This window comes from Solea senegalensis, linkage group LG5, assembly GCF_019176455.1.
Source record: "Solea senegalensis isolate Sse05_10M linkage group LG5, IFAPA_SoseM_1, whole genome shotgun sequence".
In the NCBI taxonomy this organism is placed as follows: domain Eukaryota; kingdom Metazoa; phylum Chordata; class Actinopteri; order Pleuronectiformes; family Soleidae; genus Solea; species Solea senegalensis.
The window spans coordinates 6,348,118-6,371,368 of NC_058025.1; the positions used below are offsets into that span (position 1 = coordinate 6,348,118).

General features: G+C 40.2%; 1 protein-coding gene and 1 long non-coding RNA gene across 3 annotated transcripts; both read left to right on the plus strand.

The window, feature by feature from the left end:
- Positions 1 to 3,559: 3,559 nt before the first annotated feature.
- Positions 3,560 to 8,546, plus strand: ela3l (elastase 3 like). The gene is made up of 8 exons (XM_044025433.1): positions 3,560 to 3,641; positions 3,873 to 3,961; positions 4,888 to 4,985; positions 6,039 to 6,167; positions 6,771 to 6,907; positions 7,256 to 7,401; positions 8,219 to 8,371; positions 8,493 to 8,546. Exons 1-8 carry the CDS (start codon positions 3,602 to 3,604, stop codon positions 8,508 to 8,510), a joined length of 810 nt encoding a protein of 269 aa, XP_043881368.1. The 5' UTR covers positions 3,560 to 3,601; the 3' UTR covers positions 8,511 to 8,546.
- A 3,212-nt stretch (positions 8,547 to 11,758) lies between these two features.
- LOC122770182 lies at positions 11,759 to 20,983 on the plus strand. Of its 2 annotated transcripts, none has more exons than XR_006360500.1 (3): positions 11,759 to 12,000; positions 16,398 to 18,870; positions 19,301 to 20,983. It is a non-coding gene; the product is annotated as an uncharacterized LOC122770182 (long non-coding RNA). The 2 variants fall into 2 exon arrangements; XR_006360501.1 differs by having other exon boundaries at positions 16,398 to 18,864.
- Positions 20,984 to 23,251: the final 2,268 nt, after the last annotated feature.

Consider the following 23,251-nt stretch of genomic DNA (forward strand, 5'->3'; position numbering starts at 1 on the left):
CTGTCGTTTGATGCATAGTCTGATGAACATGTGATTTCTTTTCTGAAATACTGCTTTTATTACAATATAATGCTTATTTAAAGATGTCACAGCTCAAGGATGAGGCACGGCCAGTTAATCTTTATTTTTCATAGAGCTCTTTTCATTCACAAAGACAGATTCAATGTGCTGTACAGGAGCACTTAAAAAACAAATGTCTGGTAAAGTGGTAAAAGGTGTACAAATGAATAAAAAGATTAAATATTTAAAGTGCAAAAGAAGTTGGTGAGTAAATTAATGAATGTTTGAAATGGGTATAAAAAATATCATGATAAAATGAATCAGCCAAAAAAAGAGGAAAACTGAGGAAGCTTATTAGGGCCACTATTAGGGGCGACTCCTCCTGAATGGAAGACATATGGGAAAATAACTTTTCACTTGATTTATAACATCAGTATACATTTCCTTTAGGAACCAATAATCCAATCACTAGTTCCAGGTTTTCATCAATAGAACATGATGTCAATTTTGTAAATTATGTGCCCATAATTGAAATCTGTGAATTTCTTGTACGTCAGTTGAAAAATCTCAGATTAGGGAGTTCAGATTCTCATGGCTGATGGAACTGATATCACTTCTGTCATTAGAAACAATCATGATCAACAAAAGCTCACTATTTCCGCACACACATTTTCTATTGACCCTACATGGCTACTACACCTTTATTGCACCACTGAATGTTACTCAAGCAGCTTTTGGCAGATTTACAGAGCCTGGATGCTGAGTCACCGCAGGCCTGCACACTCTGACACTTTCATACCTCAGGAGTTGTGTCTGTGCCCTCCAAGTCTCGTAACTTATTAAACGTCCGTTCAGTCGAGTTGTTATTGATACATGATTTTATGTACAGTACATGTGGCCTCATGGCGTCAAATACACTGCACAGAAAAAGACCTAGACTGTATTGTAGTGATCAACAATTGGTGGTCCGTGGGCCAAAACTGGCCAGCCAGCATTAGTATCTGGCCCGGCAGATGATTTAACAAATCTGATCTTAAATTATTTGCTTATCTTCACAATAAAAGTTTAGTGCTTTTATTCTGAAAAATGTGAACTTATTCATATAGATTCTGTTGTTAGAATTGACAGATAACCTAAACTAAATGTTTAGTTTGAAAGATAAAAACACTGCTGTTGTCATGGACAGCCAGGTTTTCGGAGTAAATGTCCGTCAAATAACTGTTATTATATGTTAGGCTCAAAGAAGAAGCAGTAATTCTTAAAATTGAAATGATGCACAATATATATTAACAGTACGAGTACGTATCTCTCATGCATTTGTCTTCAGAACAAGACAACATCTACATTGTTAGTTTAAGGCAGCAAACTTCTGACCGAAGACATTTTAAGGCACTTTGCCTGATGAGGGTATGATGTTAGCCCAATATTCAATTCTGGTGTAGGGTGTCCATAGGTGACGACTCCTTGGCTAAAATAAAGTCAGTAAAATAACGTGCGGAGTCCCTCAGGTCTCTATTCTGGGACCATCAGAAAAGATTAAATAGCTTTTCATCACTATGCCAATGATACACAACTATACATGTCCTACCAGCAAATGACAAACTGGTTTACTGCACTGATGACAACATTTTACACATAAATAAAGACAAAATATAGCATTTAATTTTAGGTGCAAAAGTCCAGAGAGAGAGAGAGAGTGATCGAGCAAGATTCTAAAATCCTTTTTTCTGCACACATCAGTTCACTCACTAAAACTGAATTTTACCATCTAAGAAATATTAAAAAACCAACAAGTCTTATTCCAAACAGACACTGAAAGACCAGCTTTATCACGCTGTTTTTGCCCGTGAAGGCAATAAATTGCACAAAATGCTGCAGCGCAGGTTTTTGATTGATGGATTGACTGATTGCCTTTTCTATAACTCAGCCACTGTGGGGGCCACATCCAGTGGACTCACATGATGTCACTCCCCAACCCGAATAAATGGGGAGGGTTGTGTCAGGAAGGGCATCCAACGTAAAAGCCTTTGCCAAATGCAATATGTGGATCACTGAACTGGGGCAAGACGGAGGGAGATGATGATGTGCTGTGATGCTGCACATGCTGCGACGACCCCTGAAGGGAGAAGCCGAAAGAAGCCTAAAGAAGAAGAAGATTGATTGAGTTAAACTAAAAGGAATACTGGGGAAAACTAGAATAGAATTCAGGAATATGAGCATATCACGAAACATCCAGTACATCCTGCTGGCCTTGTTTCTGCTTTAAGAGGGGAACTTTTTTTTTACATTTTTTACTGTTATTCCAGATGTTACTGCCTGGGAATGAAATGACAGCTTGTCCGAAAGTGGTGCGTCTGTATTTTATTTTGAAGGGTTGTGGTGCAAGTCCATGATGTGCGATAACAGCGCTCTACATGGAATACATTTGAGTATGACTGACTTAACGTAAAAGAAATAAGACAGTAGTGCAATTAAAAGTAAAAGCAGTGGTGTGTGTACAAGTGGCAGCCATTTTTGGAATCCTATGGTGGGGTTTGTGAGGTTGCTTGGATTTTACGGGTGGGAAATCCGACTCGGACATTCCCACATCTGACTATAACTGGAATGTACCATTATGTGGCCCTGGTGTGTGGCAACAGGCAGCGATCTTTGAATCCAATGGTGGGGTTTTTGAGGTCACTCAAACTTTCCAACTTGAGGGGGCGTTCCAGTTGAAACTTTCAACAAGGAACTCAGAAATCAGACTCCACTTGAAATGCACCATTACTCACCTCCATTCAGAAAAGATATACAATATAAAGGAATCTATTAACTGTCTTTCAAAACATAGTTTCTGTCTTGAAATGCCCTTGTAGCCAGATGTATTTGAGTCAGACAAAATGAAATATTAAAACGAAGAGTTGCTGAGCATAAGGCTGCCATTAGAAATCAAAATATGGATTACACCATCCACCCTCACCCGCCTGCCTGCCTGCCTGCCTGCCTGCCCACATATCAGCAACCCTCACCTCCACCACCACCATAAAATCTTTATATATATCAAGATCGCAGCAATCTGGTGCGGTCGTCATCATACCATCTGCTTCTGCGCCGTCCAGTTTATTTATCAGACTAATGTGCCTTTACATTTAGGAGAAAACAGGTCAGTGCCAGTCATCCCAGATGTTGGCTTCCCATGCGGTTATGCAACAGTGAAAACCTCTGTGTTTGTTTTTCTTGTGAAAACAGGTAAAGCTAAGTTAACATACACAAAGTCATATATGATTTGCCCTCTGCATTCGGCAAATACATACATATACATAATCTGCAAATATACACCTGAAAGCTGTTGAAGCCACCGTTCTAATACATGTCAGCGGAGCCTGGATTGTGGCCCGACATGAAGGTCATGGGAAATGTTCCAAGAAACACACCTGTGTGATTTGTCAACCTCCCGATTTCACTGACCCTCACTGCCATTGGTGCATCTCGGTCCCCCAGAGGCAGCGATGAACCAATGGGATTGTTTTATCAAACATTAAGAGCGGGTGTTGCCTGTGGTGGAAAAGTTTAAAAGAGAGTGTTGGTGTCCTGCCGTCCCTCAGCAGAAGCATCAATCAACATGTTCCCCATTGTGCTGGCCTCAGTGCTCATTGCTGGCGGTAAGAACATCTGGCAGTCTGCGTACGAGTCTATGTATAATTGTTTCTCCATGTTTTGAAGTTTGAAGCGAGTGAGCTCACATCTCGCCACACAGGGAGCTCGCACTAATTTTTCTTCAATTCCGAAATGAAAAGAAAAATGATGTGCCTGATGAAGGAGTGTAAAGTCATTTATTTGTTCTCCTATTCTCCTTCTCTCGTGTCCATCACACTTATCTCCTCCGTGTCCAGCCCTCGGGTGCGGCAAACCACCCATTGAACCCCTGTCTACCCGTGTCGTCAACGGAGTAGATGCCAAACCCCACAGCTGGCCCTGGCAGGTATGCTAATATGCACACATCTGTCAATGTTTTTTATTTTTTAATTTACTGGCAAACAAAGTTGGCCCAACATCTGGTTATTACATGTAAGACCCAGTGGCTATTGAAGAATTCTGTACTTAAATTGTGTTTGAATTAAAGTTGCAGTGTGTAACTTTTTATTTTTATTTTATTATTCTCTCTCCGTTTGGTCTTTATGAACAGAAACAATGTGACATTATTTTGAATGCAAGCAATACTGTCAGACCTGACAGTGTCAGTGCAGAGGCAGGTGAAACTCTGACCCAACCTGTTTGTGCTTTTGACGGCAAAATTATTAAATGTTTATGTTTAGTTCAGTGAAGGTGCAGTTGAAACCTATAGGGGCATAATATACTCTATACTAGTCAATACAATGGGCAATCAAAACTATTAAGACAAAATATACAAAAGAATAACTAGGAAATTACACATATGTTTAAAATATGCACCATTGTTTGGAGAAATAAATAATGCACAGAATCATACTTTTTACACACCATCACCAGCATTTCTTTTTTCCCTTTTTTTATAGAGTTAATGACACCAACAACAAAAAACATTACATTAAATGCATGTTTTTATCCCGCAAGATCACTCATGGAGTAAGTGATCCTGCTGTTGCCTCCGTCTGTCTTGATACAAAACAAATCACCTTCTGTGTGCAGATATGAGATCTAAACGCCACCGCGCTCAGAAATGCAGAGAGAGTCATGTGGAGCCGATGGCCTTAATCAGCGCGTTGTGAACTCATTTGACTACGGTTTGAAAGGAACAGCCGTTTGTTTATGTTTAAAAGTTAGGGTTTTAAATCAGCTCATTAAAACATCCATCTCTATGTGCAGCCGCATCCTAGCACGACCACTTACAGTCTCCTTTATGACGTCGTCGTTTCTCTCTGCCTCTAGGTCTCTCTGCAGTATGAGAGGGACGGTGAGTGGAGGCACACTTGTGGAGGATCGCTGATTGCTGCCAACTGGGTCATGACTGCTGCTCACTGCATCAAGTATGAGAAGTATCCCTCCTGTAGAGGGTCATAAACACACGAGCGCAACCGCCAGTAGACACGTCAACAAATCACATACAAGTATGTGTGTTCAGCACTTATTCTGCGCTTGGCCTTATTCTGGACCCTGAACCCCAGCTTATCCAAGAGCAATTAGGACTGGACATGAAGACCCAAGGTTTAAATGTTGTACTCAAATTAGGAAAGGACAGAAACGGACAGGATAGGATAGGATACAATATTGTTTAAGTAGAAAATGTTCACTATAAAAGCAAGTTAAAACAACATATACACAGACTCACCAGCCACATTTTTAAATAAACCTGTTACACTATTTGTTATTGCTCATATCAGAACTAATGGCAGCAACTAAATGCAAAACAACCTGCTGAGGCTCAAACTGAGCATCAGAATAGGGAAGACGGGTGATGTAAGTGACTCTGGACATAGTGCCAGACAGGCTGGTCTGACTATTTGAGAAACTGCTAATCTACTGGCCACAACCAGCTCCAGAGATTACAGAGAAATCATAAAATGTCCAGTGAGCGGTAGTTGTTTAATGTCAGAGGTAAGAGCAGACTGGCTAGACTGGTTGGAAATGATAGAGAGGCAATAGTAACTCAAATAATCACATGTTACGACAGAAGACCTCTGAATTAAGAGCTCTAAATGCAGAGTGAATGAATGGAGGCAAGACCACACTGGGTTCCACTTCTTTCACTTAATTAGTTCTCAATTGCATGTGCTCATCTGCACATCACTGAGTAATAAAATTGAACAAGGTGTACACATATGCCTTGGTGGTGTTGAGGATCTAAACAAGTGGAATCATCTGCCTGAAAGGAGGACCTGATGTTGATTGACTCCAATAATCTTCGTTGCTGTCTGTATTTTGGCCTTCGACCTGATCTGTCAGGTTCACAAACCATGCAGAGATCCTACAGGACAAACGCTGAAGTGGAAAGTCTCGTGTGACCTCAGCAAATCTTTTACTTTGCAGCAAATCTTCTGTGTAGTTTATCTTGAACTTCAACCGTCTGCTTTGTCCCACAGCTCCAAGCTCTCCTACAGGGTGTTTGTGGGCAAACACAACCTGGTTGAGGAGGAAGCCAGCTCCCAGGCCATCCTGCCTGAGAAGTTTATCGTGCATGAGAAATGGAATCCCATCTTTGTGGCCTTCGGGTAAGACAAGCGCCGGCGTGCAGTACAAAGAGTAGGCCAAGCCTCCTACTGTGACAGTCCATCATAAACTCATACGTCCTGTGCTGAGGCACAGATTCTATTTATTCACCTCCCTCCAGCTTGTGCCTATGACACAGCTTCTCTTCATTCATCAACAGAGGTATCGACAAAAGTGGAGCATTTAGGACATGCTTTAATGGTGTTTACCGCCCAAATAAGCAGCTACATTTTTACAGAGATAAACCATCAGAAACGATAAGAGATTAGCCATTGCATTCAACCAACCTGGCATCCACAAGAGCAGCACTTGGACTGTTGCTTCCCCCGGACAAACGTCGCTAGACGTCATTACTAGATGGCCATCGCTCCTAGAAAACTACGACAAGCACATTTGTGGACGTGTTTTCCGTCACTCTGCGTATCCAAATCATTGTCTGATTAATTGTAGGTCTATCCAATTGTGTACAGAGGCTCTCACGGCTACGTCTGATAGTTTTGCTTGACATAGCTTGTTTTCGCTTGCGCGACACAGCATACAAATAGTACGGCATCTTTTCTGTACACACAGACCGTTTCTTACTCTCTTTTGTGTCTCTCGTTCAGTAACGACATTGCCATGATCAAGTTGTCAGAGCCTGTGACTTTGAGCAGCCATGTGCAGTTTGCATGTATCCCTGCTGCTGGCACTGTGATGACCAACCTCTACCCCTGCTACATCACCGGATGGGGAAGGCTGTACAGTAAGTCTCTATTTGTGGAAGGCCTATGTTTGTCATTATATTGTCTTGTTGTTTTTTTCAGCATCTCTAAAAGATCCTTGATGAGAGTGTCCTCATGGGTGGTAAAATTGGATGCAAGTGTGATTTTTGAATTCATAACCAGCCGTGTGTGTGATCAGAGATACCTCCCAAAGTTGGGATGAAAATCACACGCATGTCACTTTAGCTGAAACTTCCTGCCGGAGGAGCTGGGGGTGGGGGATTACTTCTAAATTGAAAATATGGGGCTTGGGGAAATGCTGCAAAGCAGATTTGACAGACAGCTAGTGTATGAGGATGACAGTAATAGACTCTGCCTGTGTGTTTTAGCTGGAGGCCCCATCGCTGATAAGCTGCAGCAGGCTTTGATGCCTGTGGCTGATCATGCCACCTGCTCCCAGCCTGACTGGTGGGGTATTGCTCTCAGGACTTCCATGGTGTGTGCCGGTGGGGATGGAATCGTGGCTGGATGCAACGTAAGCTGATGCTTAGTGTGTTTTTGCGTGACAGAGGAAACTGGAAATTTTAAAACATTAGTCATTCAGACAAATTAAAATCAACAACACAGGATTTTAAGAATAACAGAAATAACATTATTGATATAAGTGCTTTGACAAACCAGGTTGAGGAAATTATGAGCCAAAAACAGGATAAATAGCAAGGAAAAAACAACATTAACATCTAGAGCATTGACATAACAGCACCTGAAATATTTTCACATTTTGATCCACCGGATCCAGAAGACTTTCTTGATCTGTATAGAGGTTTACCATCTTACATAGACATGACAAAGTTAATCTTGATCTGTTCAGATATTGCTGAAATGTATTGTTCAATGTGACTAAACCATGTTGCTTACATTTGAATTGCTGCAAAACCCATTTTGATTGATTCGTCAAAATAGACAGGAAGTTGCTAAAAGGCCACGCCAATGAAATACCAAAGGGTCAAATAAATAAAAATATAAGGTCACATTAATGGCGATTTATAAAATAGGATACAAGAGGTGATTTAAAATGCTCACTGATTCCACGAGCTATATTTCCTCAGACAGGTCATTCTAAGTTGAGGGGCCCTAAACCTCATGTTTGACCCCGTATATAGATATATATATGCAGCAGGTGTGTTCTAAAGAAGGCACATCCAAAGAATTTAAGGGGGTCTCTGTCATGTCTTTTTAGCTGCCAAGAACGCATATTACTTGTGTGTCCATTCTACTATCCTGCCAGTCTCTCAATACATCTGTTAAACGACTAAAATATGTCTTGTTAACTATGTCACTTTCTGGCTCAGGGCGACTCCGGTGGACCTCTGAACTGTAAAAACTCTGAGGGTGTGTGGGAGGTCCACGGCATTGCCAGCTTCGTCTCTGGCCTAGGCTGCAACTATAAGAAGAAACCCACTGTCTTCACCCGTGTCTCTGCTTTCAATGACTGGATCGACCAGGTTAGACACAGCAACGTAACACAGAATTAAGCTCCTTTTTTGAGTTCATGTTTTTCAATTGCTCTTAACATTGTCTCTTGTTTGTGTTTAGTAAATCATGACTGAATATTTGTCTTCTCAGGTAATGATGAACAACTAAAGAAGAAAAAGTGTCAATAAAAGAAAAGTCAAGAAACTCGGTTTGTCTTGAGTGTTTTAATAACAACCAAATTACTGCACAAAACAACAACAAAAACAACTATGTGGGCGTTATTTGACTCTCTATTCTTTTCTGGAAAGATTTTCTGAAAATAGAAACAGTGTCAACAAATGCCCAGCAGGTGTCCTCATACACTCATGATCTGGAATTAGTTCTGACAGTCTTTCCAAAGCACAATACTGATCAGACTGTTTCAGTCTGAAAGAAAACACCAACAAATACATGTCACTACAAACAGCCCACATACAGCTGGGAGGTGATTCTGTGTGTATACTTGTACATATATGTATATGTTTGTGAGGACCAATAAAATGTATAAACCTACCTACTTATGGGGACATTTTGGTCTGGTACTTACAACTATAAAGGGCTGTTGGGGGATTAAGACCTGGTTTTAAGTTGTTATTAGGTTAAGGATAGGGTTAGATATTACATTGTTATGGTTAAGACTTAGAATTTTTGGGCTGCTTGTTGATTGGGCTGCGTGAGCACATTTTGTCCTGTCATCACAATTTTAAAGGGTTTCTTAGGGTTAAGACTTGATGTTAGGGTAAGGAGCACGGGTATACATTATGTCTACGAGTCACTGAGAATCCTGGAAAATAGTCTAACATTACCCCACGAGAGTGACACTCAGATGAGGGCAAGAGAGGACAGATTCGCTCTTCTGTCCGTTTTTGTTCACATTGTGGCGAGGAACAGAAAGTCGAGGCAAAAAAATAAATAATCAAGAGCGGATTTAAAATTCCTCTAACTTTTCTCATTTAAATCTCATTCTTTCTCTTTTGTCTGTGTCACATTTGCAAAGCTCACACGCGGTCTCACACTCACACACACACATTCTGATCATTTTTGACAGAGTAATGAAGGTGTGCAGGGGTCTCTGCTGATCAGACATGACACGTACTCAGCCTGTGCATGTGTTTCTTCTCCCTGACTATATTTGAGAGCATTTGTCTCACTTGTGGAGAAGCGTTCTCAGGAGCCTCAGCCTGTGATACTCTGATAACTATCCCATCTAAGCCCACATGTCGGCTTGAGCACGAGTCTTATTGGATGTGATGCAGGGATTTGTGAGTATTGACCGTCTACATTGAACTGCTGTATGCAAAAGGAAACCGAAGAGCAGCTCACTTTGTTGCAGCACACTGAACTGATAATTTAACACACTCAGTGAATATTGAATAATTTAACACCATGGTTCTCAAACTGTGGTACGTGTACCACCAGTGGTACACAAGCTTCCTCTGGTGGTACTTGGAGGAAAATGAGAAATACTATTGGTGCATTTCCATTACACAATTCCGGCACAACATTTTTTTTGCTTTTCCATTAGTAATAGTACCTGGTACTTTATTTGATTGACTTTGCTGTTCATTTTATTTTCATTTATAAGGTCCGTGCATTGTTTCACTTCTTACTGCAAATCATGTTAAATCTAAATAATTCAGCGCGTTTATTTGAATAATTCAGTCGTTGAATCTTCATTTATTAAAGTGCTGCTCGGCCAAACATTTGCCCCATGCCAGTAGTGAGGGTGTGAGAGACTGAGGCCTTGAAAGAATGCTTTGTCTCTGCATGAACTGTGTGGGTCAACGTACCCCATCACACACACACACACACAGCAGAGACTCACTGGGGGAACACCCTGCTGTTGCTCTGCATATCAATGAGGAAAAATAAGTGGCAAAGTGGGAAATTTTGTGCAGCTGTGTCTCAGCTCTGTGCAACTTGTTCTCCTCTTGTAAGAACAAGTGGAATTCGCTGCACCTTTAAGACAAAAATATGTTTAGGGCTGTGCAGTCTTTGCTGCACCGACTGTTTTTAAAAATACTATCTCTGCTGATCTTTGCTGAGAAAGATCAGAAGCTTTAGGGGGAATTTTAATAATAAACTGTTCACAACTAAGCTATGGATAAGCTGCTGGTATCTTGGTTTTTGGAATCAGCCATTATTAATTTATATTATTCATGGTGGATTAGTGGTTAACACTGTTGCCTCACGGTGGTTTCGGTTCCCAGTCTGCAGTTTGCATGAGTTCCCCATGACCTCGTAATTTCGGTTGTATTATGGGAATAAACATTTCACAATATACTTTTTAACATTTGCAAGAGGAATTCCTCTGAATGAAAATTTAAATACAATATTTAGTCACATGTTCATGGACACTGTGACAAGGACATTTCTGTTATACTTTGGAACTCTGGAAAAATCATAAAGTGGGCATTCTTATTATCAGAATGAACAATCCCTCAAATGTTTTTCCAGTTATAGTTGGAAGTCAGAATTCCCAAGTTGAGGGGTACGTGTTCCTTTAACAGGAATTGTTGGACTTCAAGTCGGAACGTCCAACTCTGAACCACTGAGCAACTACGCCAACCCTTACAAAGATGGCTGCATTTGTGTCAACACTTAAAACACTCTACTGCTTTTAATGTTAATTGTACTTCTGTCTTATTTGTTTCAATTTGTATCTGTGCACATGGCTAACGATGGCTAACAATAGCTAACACTGGCTAACAATAGCTAAGACTTGCTAACAATGGCTAGTTTGAGATACATTTGCGTCTATGTTTTTTACTAACCTTTCAACAGGAACGTTGCCAATGCCAATTATGTCTTGCGACCTCTGACATAAATACCTTGAATATGTAAAAGACCTCATTAAATGGACTTTTTCTTCTACTTTTAGAAGATTTTAAAAGATGTTATGGTTTTAAAGCATTTGATATATTTACCTTTGCTGGAAATACCAGACCTATATCAAATAATGTGCAATTGATTTTGATATTTTGATAGTGGACGGTGGACCTGTTCACATTAATTTAATTACATCCGTATTTTGGTTGTTATGATTTAATATTATGAATGATTTTAACATCTGCATTATTGTTTGTTTGTTTGTTTTTGTAAAACACCTTATACCTCTGCTTTGTTTTAATTTATTTGTATATAATTTTTCCCATGATGATTCTAGGATAATAAACAATAGAGTGTTGCTGTCACTTTGTGCGCAGTTTCCAAAAGTCCTACATGTGGGATCGTCTTCACAGAGGTGAGGGGGAAAAGCCTGTGATGGGATGATCCAGAACCAAGAGCGTCTTTATATAAATAGCTCAGTAGTAATAGAATTGGGGACATAGAGGAAGGAGGGAGAGAGGGTGGATCGCGGGAGGGAGGGAGGGAGGTTCGGTGGGGGAAGGATGAGCAGCCGACACTAATAGCTGCATCTCCGCCTTGTCCTCCAGCGTGCGCCGGTCAGCAGACACCTCCAGCTCACCGATCACCGAGTTTTGTGACCTGTTTCGGGTCAGAAAAAAAGTTCTCCGCTTCTCTAACGTGTTTCTGAAGTTGCTGAGTTGAGAGAAATTTTATCGGAGGAGGATAAAAGCTGCAGCTCGGGACGCATGGACACGCACAGAAAACCTGGGTAAGACGCTTCTGTGCTGTGAAGGCAAAAAATGTCCACATTTGTACACAATAAAGATTAAAGAATGAAAGCATTCGGTGTTTATGTGCTTGGATTACAGTGTGAAAAGTGTCAGCATAAATGTAGGGCAAAGTTCAGGGCCGGCTCTAGACATTTTAGTGCCTCATAGGTGCTAAAATAGAGCATTGGGAGCCCCCCTTTGGGTTCAGCCCACTTATCTTTATATAAATGCAAAGAACTGTTAATAATCACACAATTGTCTAAGGATTTGCTTGACAGGCTTGGAATTTGGCTGCTGACGTTGTTTGGACAAGAGATTGAGACAAGTGGACAAGTGACAGAGATTCTGTTCACACCACATATACACAAACGAAAACCAAAAACCCACAAAAGCTTATATAAACATTAAAAAACAGCCACATATTGAAGGGGTACTGCAATGGTACAAGTAATAAAACACCCAGTATTTCCTTTCAGCAAGAGGTAGATGGGAAGAACTTTCAATAACTTAAAATAATACTTTAGTTTGAATGACAAGTTAAGCTTTGAGTATTTGATTAATTTAAATAATGTTGAGTTTTAAATGTTTAGAATACACAAGTGCACTGCAGTGCAGATGCAAAATCGTGATTATGGAGACAGATTATAAATGTCGCTCTGTAAAAATGTATATAAAATGTTTTCTTTTACAATGTTTTTACTGTGTCATGTTTACAACAGCTATAGTATCTTTATTGGGTACATATCTTTAAAATGTAACGTGATATTGTCAAATAACACCAACATCCAATCATTTGATGATGTTTATCAGCCATGTTTTCCCATTTTTACAGATTTACAACCAGATATATGAAAATGATACAACTATTTTCATTTACAGTGAGATGGAAGAGGTCACTTATAACTTATAATTTAACATGCTGCAACAATCACATATAGAGTAAGAGTGTGTCTGCAGTCAGGATTGTGATTCTCCAGCTCAGTATTTGTGTTCATGCAGCCAAGTGAGCTGAAAGGAGGAAGGAAGGCAAATGAACAGGCTGAATAAAAGAGGCTGTTGTGATAGTGCACTGCAAGGTGATGCATTATGCACAAGTATTCGCCTGTATTCCATGTGGTCACTGCAGGCTCTGTGTGTGTATATGCGTGTGTGTGTGTGGCAGTGCCCATATGCCTTTCCCCTTTAAAAGAGGACATTGTTTGGCACAGCCTATATTTGCATACATTTACTGTAGCTTATTTGCATGTTTTGTGCACACAAACTTCCCTTTATTGTCCGTGTGTGTGAGCCAAAGACGGAATTCATGAAAAAACACACACACATGCAAACTCAATCTTCTCATGCTGCGTGCTGCTGTTACTTGACTCCAGTTTCAGACCCAAAGCTGAACTATTTCTCAGGACAGCCACAGAGTTGTTGCGTAACAGACACACAGCAGCTTTCATTGACTGTCAGTCAGTGTGTGCGTTTGTTTGCACATACAGCTATGTGATGGGTCAGTCATGTGCTGTTTAAGAACCTTTGAACCTCTGAATCTTCTGAAACACACATCCAGCCATTTAACCCTCAGATTGATTCAACTGAACTAATTTTTTTTTATTTGACAGTGATGCATTGTCAACTTTGCTAGAATCCAACTCACAAAGGATAAATTCATTGTCTTTATTGATATCTATGGCAGCTTTATATGGCCAAAAACTAGAGGTGAAAGATTTATAATTTTAGCAGATTACTCATCTCCAATTTGACATTTTATTGCTGAAATATGACTGATGATTTACTCCTGATGATTGATAACCAAAACAACTATTAGGGCAAACCTCCACAAACAAACTCCAACACATGAGAGCTATGGATTGTCCAGTGTGCCATGTAAAAATTATCCAATTTCACTTATTAGGTCCAAAAAAATATTACTTATTCACTGTCAGCGTTGTAGTGACTGGTAGAGTAATACTCCTCCTTGTCAGTGGGTGTCAGTAGGGAGCATAGTAGTCTATACCATTGTGTTGTAACATTTTGGTTTGTGGTGTGCTGTGAGATTTTTCTTAATCTAAAAATGTGCCTTGCCTCTAAAAAGGTTGAAAAAGACGGGGGTAGATAATGCAGGGTCCACAGCGTGTTGAGTAGAGAGGAGGTGCATTCAGTGGCCCTCAGAAATTTCAATACACCCGTTAACACACAATCTGTTCACTAACCAAACGCCTGCTAATGATGATGCATTCAAAGAACACTCATAAACATCACTTCTGCTACTACACACGCAGTCCACTGAATAAGGTAATCATTAGGGCTATGGTTCTCAAACTGTGGCATGTGTACCACCAGTGGTACGTGAGCTTCCCCTGGTGGTACTTGGAGGAAAATCAGAAATACTGTTCTACTGTATACCAGGGTATGTGATCAGAGTGGAGCACAGGAAAACATCTTTGTTTTGTACAGATTTGCACACACACTAGTCATTGTAAATGTTTTTTAATTAGATTTTATATTCTATAATCGTTCAGCCCTAATGCAATGTAATGTATATTGTTATTGAATTACAGCCCTGTTTGTACTTGTGACCCTCAAACATGTGTGTGTACAGATTCCAGTCAAAACCTCTGCTTCCGTTTATGCTCTGTGTGAATTGTGACTACATCGACTTTCCTCAAATGTGGTCACTAATTGAAACATAGTTAGCACAGTGTTCAGAGGGAATGGCTTTGTATTTGCGAATGAGAGCAAATTGCCTTCATGGTTAATAAGACATGAAGCAACATCATCTCATTTGGTTAAGTGTACATTATGAAAATGTTTTATAATTAGTGATAATGAATAGCTGGTGTGGCGGTTGTGTGTTTTCTTGTTAAATGCACCACTGATTGTGTGAAATCAATATATACTCGCAAACAGTCTTTTCCAGTACATTGCTCTCACTCATTTGATTTCTGTCTCTCTCCCCAGCACACACGCACACACACACACACACACACATCTCGCTGTCATCTAATAGCTGACACATTCTCGCTTGTACTCTAATTGAAATTGTCAACTGGATACGCTACATTTACTGTCACCTGACTTCTGCAGCAACAACAGGAAACATAAAATGGATGGTTGTGGAAATATTCAGCAAAACTGGAAGAGCTGTTTTTATTGACAGTAATCCCAGTCAGTGATTATGAGGATAATTTTGCCCACAGTGATGCCAACAGCATCCTGAGAGGGACCCATCTGGTGCAGAGACCGACTGCATTAGTTGGAGGGCAGATGAAATGCATCACTGCCACCTACTCTGACTCGGAGCAATCCATCTTTATTTTGCTTGGTCATAAAATGCCTATAAAGGGAAGGATGACTTTGAAATGAGTTCTCAACTGCAGGTTTGGACTGTTGCAGTGTATCCCTCGGTTGGAGAGAGAAGGAAATATGTGGTTTCATTAGAAATGCATTAGAGGGGAGGGAGAGCGGTGTAGAAGTGAGCTCAACTTTTTATCTGTTATACTCCGAGTGGGAAATATTCACACTCTGTCTCATGCTTGGGCTGACTGTCTCTCTCTCTCACACAGTAGCAGTAGCAGCAGCAGCAGCACACCTCAGTGACCCATTTAGTATCAGCCACAAAACTGTCAGCCAAATTCCCACATGTTCCTCCTCGAAAACACATTACTGCTGAAACTCATTCAGAATAATTCAGTTAGAAAAAGTGCTCGCTGGCACCTTCTTTATCTGTGTAATAACTTCATCGATCTCTGACACTATAAAAGAACGCTAGATTTTTATTTATTATTTTTTTTAAAGAGGGGCCTTGACATGCAACTGCAGCCAAAAGGCACTTTTTTGTCATGTAATACTTTCCTTTCAGCCACAGATTGTTACAACGAACAAAGTACAATGAATTCCCCTCTGCATCTCTGACACCTCTCTTGTGCATTAGTTGCAGTGAAATATTGCGCTCGTGCTTTATTGTGTAACTTTATTGGAGAACCTTATAATGCTCTCGATTTGACACTGAAATAGCACTTGCTTCTACAAACAGAGTGTTGAGTGTAAAACCTACTAATGCTGGTGGATATCATACACCGCACAGCAGCCTTTCCCAAACTTTCAATATGGGGGACGCTTTATTTAGTTAATTTAATGAACTGGGTCAGAATGGTTTGTCATCTTTACAAAGTCGGTTGCCATAACAAAACGTTGGGAAACACTGCACTACACTTTGTTGGTTACTGTACAGGGATAAAGCTGCCGTGGCCCAGTAACTAGCTTGTCACAGGGAGAGTAATCACTGCTGAACTGACCTCACTTGTAGACTCAGAGGGCCCGTGTGATAGGCAGGTTAATTGTTGCCAAGTGTGACAAAGTGTGTGTGTGGAAACTCTATGTTCCATTGAAACCATTCCATCTCTTTCAGGGATAAATGGAGGGACTGGAGTGACCAGCGTGGAACCAACTACAGACCTTTGACCTCTGAAATCTGACCACAGTGAGTGTGGAGGCAGCTGACCATGGAGCAGGATCTAAGGACGGGTCTGTCAGTGTGGGCCATTATAGCCATTGTTTGCAACTCTGTGGTGGGCGCCCTCATCCTCATTCTCTTCATTATCCTCTACAAGGCCTGTAAGGTGCCTTCACACCCGGACAAAGTGCCAGTTTTCACAGCAGAGGTGCAGCAGAGGAAAGAACAGAAGTACCTGCTGACTGCAGCCTAGTCATGACAACAAAATACAAATGTGTGTATCTGCAGAACGTCAGCAGACCAGCTGGTCTTGAGTCCTCTTCAAACCGAACACTCCTGTCATCATTTTTGGCTCAGTGTCTTCTCCAGACCGTTCACATATCTCCACCATCAGCACCATCAGTCTCATCTACTGCATGAAAGTTAGTGGGGCTCAGCTGAGGGTGAGATAACTGCGTTAAGAGTTGTGGCACCAACAACAAGAGGCGAGTCCAATCCTCTTATCTCTGCTGTGCGTCACAGGGACTGTCCATCTGTCAGTCTCTTTCCTCTGCTCTACACAGGCAGACCATGATCTCCTCCTCTTCTCTTTTCTCTTTCATCCTGTCAGCTGAGAAGTGGGGGAAAATAACACAGCAAAATAAGAGAAAGCACTGAGAGAGCACAAACCTCCGCCAAAGGTTCCCCAAAGTGTCAACACACTCCGAAGCATCATTCATTTCTGAAACCATATGTAGCTTTAGCTTTTTTATTTTATAATTCACTTTTCTTAAGATTATGAAGATATCAGGAGAGTAGTGCAGAAAAATAAACGTTTTTAGAGCAGTACTGACATTTGCAGTTATAACGAAACATGTTGGAAACAGATTTTTTGTAGTAGAATTTTGATCTGTATCCAGATTACCATCAAAATCAAATTATTTAATTATTTAGAGAATTGAATCCAAATCTGATGTTCATTATTTGTGTTAACATCACTGTTTGAGCAACAGACAGACAAACACCCTAAACAAGTGAAAAGTTTAGGGTTGACAGGAGATACTAATGTACAGATCATGTAGCACACGAGCAGTGTTTGTCAGCAGCAGGGAGAAGTCAGGAAGGAGAGAGATGCAGCTGGAGGAACTATGTGTGAGTGATAAAGGGCAGGGATGATAAAGTGCAGAGGAAGAGTGGCTTTGATGTGTTGTTTACAGAGAAGGGAGCTCGCGGCTTGTATTTGACAGTCTTCCCATTTGACACACGTCTCTGCCTCTGCCGATCTGACTCCCAAAGGATTAAAAGTTACCGTATAATTGTTATTCGTGTCCCGGTGTGCCTCTCTTTCATCCTGTGAACTCCTCTAAAGACTGAACAAGCACTTTTATTGACAGCCTTTGCCAGAAATGACAGACTGACTCAACACTCACTGTCTAACAAGTGAGTGTTTTTTTGTACAGCAGCAAGTAACTGTGACAAATCATGATTGTAGAGCCGATAATAACTTCATCTTCAATTGTTATTCACCATCATTCATAGAAAAAAAGGAGTTGCATAATCTTTTGTCTGGTTTACAGGATTTCATTGAAAGGGCTTTAAAAGTATTTCTTATTTTGTGATGGAAAAATAAAAGATGAAATCTGATCTCAGGTATTTGTTTATAACATTGTTTTTAGCAAAGGAAACTTTGTGATGTGAAATGTCTGGGGAAAAAAAATAAAAGAATAACGGAGAGTTGATTGATGGATTGATTCAGATAAAATAAATAAATAGAATCTGTTGATGACAAGTATTGCAAGTTCTATCTATCTATCTATCTATCTATCTATCTATCTATTTTGCTAACTTGCTAGGTAGCTTTCCTAGTAAATTTCATATTACTTCTTGTTGCATTACTGACTTCTTCCTGTCTTTTGCTCCGTCTCCGCTTCCTCCTAGAAAAACTCACCTCGACCTGAACCCTTACAGTGATTTGGCTGAATGATTGATCTTTACGGATGATGATTTGCTACTAACAGAAATGTAAGAGCCATGGATTTATCCCAGATCTTACATGGTGAGAAAAACAAATGTGAAGAACAGTGTGATGCCATTTGTTTAAAGATAAAGCAGCATATCTTGTGAGTCTGTGTGACAGTAACTGTACAAACACATGTGTGAATGTGAACAAAACAGTTGTTTATATCACATACAAGGCAGATGGTACAAGCCTTTGGTCTGATGTCGAGATGAAACCGCTCAGCTGTCTCGTGTTTATCTGCTTTGCCTCTATTTATGTGTCTGCCAGTTTTCTCGCTCTTCATCTCTTTGGCTTTCTTCCTCTATTTTTTTTTTTATCCTTTTTCTTTTGTTTCCCTGATTCCCTCGAGCTATACCGGTGCCAAAACCCATGCGATGCACAGAAGCAGTCATCGACCGTGCAGTGTGCAGTTTGGATGTGGATGTGAGGGTTTGTATGCTCGGACACACACTTTATGAACCAATGCAGTGACCTGAAAACCCTGGTTATCAAATAACATTCTCAGTAACACTTTATAACATTCCTGTTAATCATTTTGTAGTAGGGGGTTAATATTTTGGCAAATTCATCTTATTCCTCATGCAATTTCACCCTTGATAATCACAGCAGTATTTAAATTTGGTATCAAAGAGTTAATATTACAAAATATCGAGTTATTTTCAAAAGTAATACATTCACATTAAAATGTTTGTGAGTCAAAATTGAGTTAAAATCCATCCTCCCTTATTACCCACTGTTAGGATCTGCATAAAATGTCTCCCGTCCTGTTTCCTCTTCCCCTTTCCCCTCCTGTTATAAGGCTATCTGTTTTCCCTCGTCTGCATGAGTGGGTGTGTCAGCCTGTCTTTTTTCCCTGCAGGCTGGCCGGAGAAACCCCTTTACATGGTTTCCCTCCAACTCACCTGCTGCAGATTACTCTGATTGCCACCACTCACTCGCTCCTGTTTAAAAGGCTGGACCAGGGGCCTCATTTATAAAGCTTGTGCATGCACAGAAGAATGCGCACACCACTTTCTACACAACGTTTGGCATATTCCATTTTTTTTTGCATAAGCAAATCCTGTGTTTCCTATGACGTACGCCAAGTATCCGCTGTATCTACGCGCAGTTTTATAAATAAGGCCCCAGCTCACCAGTATTCGCCAAATTGTTTTCTCTTCCTACTGGTAACAAGCCTTCATGCTTGCCTTCTCAACCTTTGATCCCAGCCACTTATTTTACTTTTTTTTCCAGAACACCTGCACTTTTTGTCCCTTCCCACTCCAGCCAGCCTTCCTCCGTTGATTTTGATGTTTGCCCAGCCTTGCTGTTGGTTTTTCTCTCGTTTTGTTCTCCTTTATTTCATTTTGTTTTAATTTTACTTTCAATTAAGTTTTGTGCATTTGGGTTTCTGCACCCATTGTTATTACAATGGGTGTTATTACATGCTATTACACGGTGATTACTATAGAAAATAACATGGTTTCACCAAAGTATTTCCTCCCTACATAATTGTAATGTGGTGTTACGGACATAGTCTTCAAGCTGCAGAATTAGCTCATTCTGTGAAAGCAGATTTGACCATGAAATTTATTGACCAATTTGGAAGGTAGCAGCTGATGTGCCATGTTTGTCGTCTATTTTCCTCTACATGACATATAAAATTGATATCATGTTCTATTGAACAATAGCTGAAACTAGAGAGTGAGACCATTAACTCCTCATGAAATTGTTATAAATCAAGTCAACCATTAGAGTCTCTCCCTGGTGCATTACTACTACCTGGACTTCACAGTTTGTAGAAAAAGTAGAGGGCAAGTTGATTAACATTAGTATTTTGCTGGTGATTTGGTGATCGAATTGTTAACCTTATGATATATATATAACCTTATGATATATGTATATATTTATATAAATAAAAGTGCATTGATACTGTTGGAAAAAGAAGGGCTGCACTATCCGTGTCCTTTCTGTAGTTTCTATAATTGATCCAAAGAGAGAGAGAGAGAGAGAGAAACAAGCAATAGCAATCATCTGTGCAGTCACACATCTGTTCTCCTGCCCATCAGTCTTTTTTTATTGATCCCCCTCATCTCGGGAATGAGTGTTATGGCTCAGATGCTGTTTACTTTGACTTCATCGGTTGGAGATTAGCCGTGGACAGTGCACTTCAAACCCGCCATCTCAGCTAATGCATTACACAGCTGCAAAACAATTTCCCCCGGTCGTTCACCGCTAACTGAGATGGAACAGGGTCGCTGACCTCAATATGCTGTTATGTAATCATTAGTACAAACATTACACACATAAAGATTAATAATGGACATATGACGAGCCAGTAATCTGTGGGCTCCATCTGTACCACTCCATGTAGGTTGCGTAACCTACTGTACATCAGCCCAGACTGAGTGATTTGGGGCGATGTTGGTATCTGAGTCGGCGTGTCTGACTTACTGAGGCAATGGTTCTCAAACTTTTTATACCAAGTACCAGCTGAGGAAATATTGAGCTCCATTATCACCAACATACAGTGGTCTAAATGGGCCGAGCAAAGTCAGCTACAGACTTTTCCAATGAGATCATTTGCTCTCTCATCATCCTCCTCTTCCTCACATATACTTCACACACTGATATAGTGAAATTAGATTAAGATGGAGCAAGAGATAAGGTGACTCTAATTATTGTTCATTTTGTTTCATTTTCTGAACGCTCTGGTCAAAATTTCTCAGCTCCACTCAGATCACATACTCTGGTATGTACATCAAAACAGTATTTCTGATTTTCCTCTAAGTACCACCAGAGGAAGCTCACATACCACAGTTTAAGAACCATGGTATTAATGGATGAAATGCTGCTGAAAAATTACTAAAAATATTAGGATCTCTCTTACAGGTACAGTGCAGATACGAATCATAGACCATGTATGAAAAGTGGATTTATCTGTTGTCTTCCCGTTTGCCCGGTTGAAACAAAACAGGAAGTAAGATTATATTTACTACCCACCATGGGAGTTTCCCACTCAAGGCTGAGGAAAAGGAGCCTACTTCTTTCGTGATTTACAATTCCTGTGAACATTTTCATGAAGAATTAATGGTCTCATTCACTAGTTCCAGCTCTTCTCCAACAGAACATAATGTCAACATGGTAAATTATGTTCTCATTTTGAGAATAACACACGAAAAAAGCAGTATGTCAAACCAGTCTGGAGTGCTGGTTGCAGGTGATGTCTGTCTATTTTTTAAGTGACAATACGATATTGTCACAATATTGCAAAACACTGAGTATGTGCAAATAAAGGTTTATTGATATATTGCCACGCAAAATATCACAATATTTTACTGTTTTGATTTTTTTCTCCCAAGATGTCGACCTCCACAAAGCAAGACCCTTACCTGAGGTTACACACTGTGTAACAAGCAAACAATTTTTCATTTTAAAGTGATTATACACATACAAACAAACTTATGGGTCGTATACTCAATGTCTGCCAATAAACTCTTGGTAATGTTACACAATGGACCTTTAATCACATCTTCATAACAAAGAACCCCTACAGTGCCATGAACACTTTTCTCAATTACCCACAGAGACAGACACTAATTAAATTGATTTTACAACAGTGCTGCTCTGCTGTTGAAATCATTATAATCTGGTCAGTATGAATGCTTATTCTTAATGCGTATAGTCATCGTAAAGCTCTAATTATTGCATGAAACAAGCAAAATAATGATGGTTATGGGAATACGTCAGGCTTTCTGTACCTCTTTCTGTGGAAAGTCAGGGTTTGATTCCAGGGATCGCAGGTCCACAGGACCCCCAAGTGGCTCCACAAACAGCTTTGTTGGCGTGAATGGTTATAACAGATGTGAAATCAAAAAAGTGCTGCGTAAGCAGATTTGCTGCATTAATGTGTGTGAATGGTTGACTGAAGTGATTGAAGCACTTTGAGTGGTCATCAAGAAAAGTGCTATTAAATACAGAGCATTTATCTTTCTTTCTTTGTACATCTAAAAATACAGTAATATGTTATTGCATTCTTTATTCATCCTTTAGAAGACATGTTATGTTATGAGGTAGTAAATATACATGGCAGGTCACAGTTGATGGAATATGCAGAAAACAATTGAGAGGCTGCCAGATTTGCTTCCAACTTTGACTGCTGATTTGTGTTTATTGGAGTCATTTGTTAGTAATGTAACTTATTATTTTTGATACCAAGAATTAGTATCGTAGTAATATAACTTGACTTGTCCACGGTGTACCCCTCCTTTGCCCTATGTTAGGTGGGATTAGCACCAGCGCCCCGTGTGATTATCATGATGACGATAAAGCAGTAGAAAATGGATGAATGGATAATATAACTTTTTAAAGAAGTAATGTGTGATGAGTAACTTCCCCAGCACTGGCTACAATAGTCATATCTGATGCAAATGTTGACCAAATATCAAACAGCTTACATTTTGTGCACTGCTCACAGACCAGTTTCATTCATCCTCCTCCTATAACGTTGTGCAGAATTAGACTGCCACCTGCAGGATTCATGTGAGCAGAAACAGTCTCATGTTGACTCTTCCCAGTATTGGTCACAGCAGAAACCCACTGCTGCCAGAACTCTTCTCTATTATTGTGCAGCAGAGCATGCTATTACTGCTCTCTGCTGTTATTTCCAGGTACGGACAATGTGCAGTCAGACGTATCAATGACAACAAGACACACATTTGCGAATGTTCTTCTGGCACTGACATGATTACCCGGGGGTAATGTTATTTTCCTCTTTTTTTATTTTTTTTATTTGTTTACAAATTTCCCCCATTGTGCTAATCTGGTGTTT